The 5,989-nt window shown below is 43.1% G+C and overlaps 1 protein-coding gene across 1 annotated transcript in view; it reads left to right on the top strand.

Moving 5' to 3' along the window:
- Positions 1-1,590: 1,590 nt before the first annotated feature.
- LOC118417541 (multifunctional protein ADE2-like) overlaps positions 1,591-5,989 on the top strand; it is a 6,102-nt gene continuing 1,703 nt past the window's right edge. The window contains exons 1-6 of the mRNA XM_035823128.1: positions 1,591-1,767; positions 3,273-3,470; positions 3,996-4,174; positions 4,644-4,848; positions 5,243-5,412; positions 5,845-5,987. Of these exons, the coding sequence (XP_035679021.1) occupies positions 1,761-1,767; positions 3,273-3,470; positions 3,996-4,174; positions 4,644-4,848; positions 5,243-5,412; positions 5,845-5,987 (902 nt within the window). The 5' untranslated portion in view covers positions 1,591-1,760. The remainder of the gene's footprint in view (positions 1,768-3,272; positions 3,471-3,995; positions 4,175-4,643; positions 4,849-5,242; positions 5,413-5,844; positions 5,988-5,989) is intronic.

Below are 5,989 nucleotides of genomic sequence, written 5' to 3'. Positions count from 1 at the left end.
TAACGTGCCTTTGGACATATAAACTCGGCACAAAAAGTTTGGAATATCAACTTTGGTAGATCATATTTCCGTTATTTCAGCATAAATTTCAATGTATTATATACCAAAAATAAAACTGAAAAGCTGAAAATAAACTTGGATGTTCTGTATACCAAAATTTACATGAAAACAAGAATTGATTGAACCTTTAACACCCGCAGCTGGTGTGTTACGCCGAACGGCGGTTATACCGGCTATATAGATACAGATACAGATACAGATACAGCTATACCAACCGGACGATACAGTGTTAAACAGAGGGAAGGGAAATTTGGGGAAATTTTTTTGGTGACCCACTCACGTTAGCCAGGTGCTCGTTCCATGAGTTTACAATGATAACGATTTTATACCACCGAAAAGAAAATCACACAAGCTTTCTATTGATATATGATACATCGACATTTATGCAGAAACAACGGAAATACTGTATGATCAAGGAAAGTTGATATTCCATTTTTTTGTGCCGAGTTTCTTTCGAAACAGTAATCATACCCGTGTACCCATAGTCAAGATTTTCTTGAGGTGGGGGGTACATAGATTGTTGGGACCATAGCTAGACTAGTGAGTGCCGAAGGCCTGAGACGAGCTTTCTTGTGAAGGCCGGCGACATGTTGAAAGTTAAAACCTCTGAAGTGTTATGTCCTGCGTTTTTGAAGAGGATTTCAAAGTAAGAAGCGGAGACTGTCGGTAACAGCGCTGCCAAGAGAGGAATCACGCTGCCTTGATCATTCTTCTTAGTACCTACGAGTAGGGGAAGATAAGACCCACTATGAGGGCATGGTGAGAAAGACAGACACATCAGACCGTCTACTAGTATGTGATAAAAGATACGCCAGACTTGAAAGTATGTCATGGCGAAGACTCGGTCGCTAAAATGCCAACGCACTTCATGACCATCGCGGGTTTGGCTTAGTCTCCCATCAGACGTGCCATAGCAGAATTTGGCCGAATAAGTTGGGACAAGCCAGCCGGTCAGTTCACTACTAGGCCAATTAACTCCTACTAGGCTTTTATTTTTATAAACTTGGCCAAAGTCCCATATCACTATTTGGCCAGTGCGAAGTCTGATAGAGACAAGCTTTGGTTTGGTTTGGTTTCCGTTTAACCGGTAAACCAGTTTTGTACAGTAAGCACAAGCTGTAAGACCACACCATTCACATTGGGATGGACTCCTACTTCAGGCTTTCAACGTGTGACTCTCCTGAAATACGGACTTTCATCTTATTCTAGAAAATCTGCCTGACTGAAAGTAGATGAAGTATAGCTTCATGTGAGTCAAGTGACACTAGGTGTCAAATGCCCTTCCTACAAAATATAAGAGTGCAACGCAGGGCCTGCCAGGGTTCCAAGCCAACGACCTTTCTAGATTCTGCAATACTAACCGCACGATCATGGTATGCTGAACAGAACGGCAGCGCCACCATGTGAGCCTTTTCATGAAAACAGCACCAGTGAACTGTACTCCGCGGATAATGCAAGGCTTGTTGCGCATTACCTTAAAATCGCTAGATGTCGCTAGTGCAAGCCAAACGCTCTACGGAGGAACTAGCTATAGACCCTGTAACATGACACAAAGATTTTGGCGCGAAAAAAAGGATCACTTCCGGTGTCTGGTGGTCACGTGCGGTCTCATTACTAGTCGAGCACCAGACAGGTTCGTATCTTCGAGCAGAGAGCTGAGATTTTCTCTCTCAAAACCACAAAATATCGTCTGATTCGTCATGGCAGGTAAGTGTGGATCATACGACCATGTTGCCTGGATTTAGGAAGCCATTTTATATTTCCTGTACGACCAAAATCGAGCTGATTTATGATCACGTCCCGAACGCGTGGCTTATGAATGAACCAGGGTGTGAATAACACGTGCGAATTTCTGGTGGAATTCTGTTACAAGTCTGGGAACAGTAGATTTTAGTTTTTAGAAGCCTTGATACTTTGACTTGATATCCGAATTGCATCAGGGACAATAGATAAGCCTTGTAAATAAATAAATTGTAAGTGTACGAAAATATTGATATATCTGGCAATATATATGAATGGTGCACTGTCCAGCTCAAGCCACTAGAAAGGGGGATCTAAAGAGAGAGAAAGACTGTAGGATTTAGGAACCAACTGCCCCAGGCCTTAGAGCCATATGGCCACTAGTTGCGGCATTCTGAACTAGTTACTATTATTACTGGGGAGCTAAATTATCTTTTGGGGCCCAAATTATTCATGACAAAAGAAACCCAGACAGACGACCAACTACACTGATACTAGTGATAGACATTCTCAAATTTTATCACCAGTCATATTACGTTAGAACAGACCTGTCCATTTTTTACACCCTTTCCTTAGCAACCATTTCCCCCCTGTCCCTAGAGCATTGACTTGTGGCACATGTGCTCAATTTTTGCAGTACACTTGACCACCTGTAGTGCTGTACAAAATTTGATATGGGCATATCAGGTGTGGATAGAATGCCTACGGCTGTATCAGGTTTCACCATGGTCATATCAGATGTCAGTAGACCGCATTCGTCGCATGTTATTGCATCCCCTGTAAGTGTTAGGGCAGGAAGTTTTGCCATAAATTTGAAACCTGTACAAATGTTCAGGCACTTACTCAGTTACTGTACAATCCACCATGGATTAGTGCACGCTCCTCTTCATTCTGATACCGAGTGACAGTGGGACACATTTGCCTGTAAATCGTGCCCCCAAATTTGGCCAAGCACACTGGGTCAAACACCCGCTCTTATCTGTATGTGTCAAGTTCAATGTAGCCTAGGACTAAGAAGTAAGAGTATTTCCTAAAGTTGCCATGCGCCACATTGTGATGCGTAGGCCCGGCACCCATCTCCGTTTTTAAGCCCTGGGGTCACACATATATAAGTCTGAAGTCACTACAAAGACATGACTCGAATCAACACTCTACCCAAGACGATAAATCTGAATGCTGAAACGAGTACACCCATGCAATCCCCAACTCAGGGTTACAGAAACACTCCTAATATAAATTAGGAAATCTGCCAGAAGGTCCATAAATGACCTGGACTCCCGTCTTTCCAAAAACTACCAACAATACATGCATAATATCATCACAATCCATCCAGCGCTTCTTGTGCTATGCTAACCTGAAATATCTGGTAACACATACACTGTACAGACACTCTGATAAATTTCAGAAAATAGAATACATAGCTTTGAGTTTGTCAGTACTCTGAATAGTAGCAATCTTTTTCTTATATTCAGGACTAAAGCTTGGAGACAAGATCATCGAAGGCAAGACCAAGATCGTCTACGCCCTCCCCGACGACCCCGCAAATGTCTACATCCTGTCTAAGGACCGCATCACTGCCGGAGATGGCGCACGTGCAAACGACTTGGAGGGCAAGGCCGTCATCTCCACGGCAACCGCAACTTCCATCTTCCATCTCCTGACCAGTGCAGGTGAGTAGTATGAGACGTACCAACATGTAGTAGGTCATAGCCTTGTACATCTACATTGTGCAAGTGCATGTTCATGTAGCATTAATCTGTGTAATGCAAATGTCTGGGCTGTAACTGGCCCCTCCTCGCAGAGTTGGTGCACCTTTTACCATCAGCCAAGGGAGCCGTTACTGAAAATATTAATGTTGTTGGCAGGCCCCTATAAGCGTGATTCAATCAGGTTAATGTAGCATGAAGTAGAGAAGTCCTATGTTTAGCCACACTAGTTACATGTAAATCCTCTAGTTCAGAGACATGACGACATTACGAAAAAGATTACAGGGAAGAAAACTTGCATCGAGTCTGTTCTCTCCTTGAAACCTGAGCAGTAAGTAATGAGAAGACTGTCCTCTCAGATGTTATTCTTCTAAATCCGAGGACCAAGAAATTAATTAGGAGTGGCCTTGGTGCATTGAAACAACAACAGTCTCCTGCACCTGAGCTGCAACCCGACCAGATTGACGAATTGTCCCTTTTGTTTCCCAGGTATAAAGAACCACTTCGTACGGCAACATGACGACAAGTCCTTCATCGCCCAGCGCTGTGACATGATTCCCATCGAATGGGTCACACGACGATTGGCTACCGGATCCTTCTTAAAACGGAACGTAGGAGTTAAAGAAGGGTACAGGTTCTCTCCACCCAAGCTGGAGACTTTCTTCAAGGTGGGCTCTTGTGAAAGCATGTTACTTTCTTATTTATCAAATGTATGATGCAGTAATATCAATTATAATTTTGGCGATTGAATGCACCATTGTGGTTTCACAGTTCTAGTATCCAGAATATTCTAAATGTTTGTTAAGTCAACAACGTGGGAAAAAGATAATCATTGTCCCAACATCAATGATCCAGTGATGGGTGCAGTTTGTGTCTGAATTGGTAGGTGGGGCTGCTGCACTTCATGCCACAGTTCTTGTGTTCTTCCAGTATGTCCTTGGCAGTTGGTACAAAATATTGAACATTGAATATTGAAGATCATTTCTTGAGGGGAGCTAAAGAAGCTAAATAAGACGAAGTTTACATTATGCTTTTCCATTATTTTTATACCATTCCATGTATACATGATATTATCCATTGTTGTATTTGTTCCATTATATCACTTTTCCATAACTCTCCATGTTGTTTCTGTGCCAGGATGATGAGAACCATGATCCCCAGTGGTCGTACGAACAGCTGCTCGGAGCCAAGCTGGAGGCAGGGGGCCGCGTGATTGGTCGAGACGAGGTTGAGATCATGAGCCGGACGACGGTTGCCGTGTTTGAGGTTCTGGAGAAGGCCTGGGCCACACAGAACTGCACGCTGGTGGACATGAAGATCGAGTTTGGCGTCAACACAAAAGGTCGGTGCTGATTTTTCAATGCAACTGAGAAGTGATGGATGTCACTAGAAACACCTGGAAGTAATCTTTCCATCCTATATAGTTGTAGAGATTGATTTGTAATATTATCTTAATTTTACAATGGTATTCTATTGACAACTTTTCTGTCTTTTATTTTTCTAATTTTCTTTAGCTGGACTATGATAATTTCATGAATTTTTTCTATTTTCTTAGTATTGATCAAAACGAAGTTTAAGGTTTTTTCTGACATTTTTCTTCATTTTTATGTCACTCACACACGTGGTGCATCCAATTTTTTTTGTGCACCCAATTTTTAGGTTGGGTGCACCAGTGCACCAAATCCAAGAAATTAATTTCGAGCCCTAACGATGAACAATTTTTTTTTTTTCTCCAGGTGAGATTGTCCTGGCTGACCTGATTGACAGCGACTCGTGGCGGCTGTGGCCGTCAGGTGACCGCCGGCTGATGAAGGACAAGCAGGTGTACCGTGAGCTGAAGGAGGTGACAGCAGAGGCTCTGGACGAGGTCAAGAGGAACTTCCAGTGGGTCGCAGAGAGGGTCAAGGTAGGAAAGGTTTCTTGTTTGTTTGTTTGCTTTGGTCTTTCTGTGCTTACTTTTGCCATGGACAAAGACAATCAGAGATGGTAGATTTTGCCCCCTTTACTAATAATGCTTTGTGAGCACCCATATTGCTGTGTGAGTAAGTCAGAAACACTTGCAGGCAGACAGACAGACTGGTTAGTGTAGTAGTAAAAGTTGTTAGGTACACTCATAAAATTGCTTGTTGTATATGTAGAATAGCTACTTTTTGTACATACTTGTATTAAGCAAAAAAGGCATGAAATTACCAAGTATGCAAATGGCATTGCATTTTCTGTAAAACTTTAACACCCCTTTACATCTACATGTACATCATCAATACCAGCACAGGAACTGTTAAGTTATCCATATAAGTCCAAGCTGAGTAACTAACATTTCCCTGTTGTTAACCCCCAGCTGCTGCAGACCAAGCCCAGCGCTCAGGTGGTTGTCCTGATGGGCTCAGCCACGGACTTGGAACACGGGCAGAAGATCAGTAAAGGGTGCCAGGCACTGGGCATCCCCTGCGACGTCAGGGTCAGCTCTGCACACAAGGGCACCG

Source organism: Branchiostoma floridae, chromosome 6, assembly GCF_000003815.2.
Source record: "Branchiostoma floridae strain S238N-H82 chromosome 6, Bfl_VNyyK, whole genome shotgun sequence".
NCBI lineage: Eukaryota > Metazoa > Chordata > Leptocardii > Amphioxiformes > Branchiostomatidae > Branchiostoma > Branchiostoma floridae.
The sequence above is the reverse complement of the archived record's forward strand: the minus strand, read 5'-3'. Positions and strand labels throughout refer to the sequence as shown.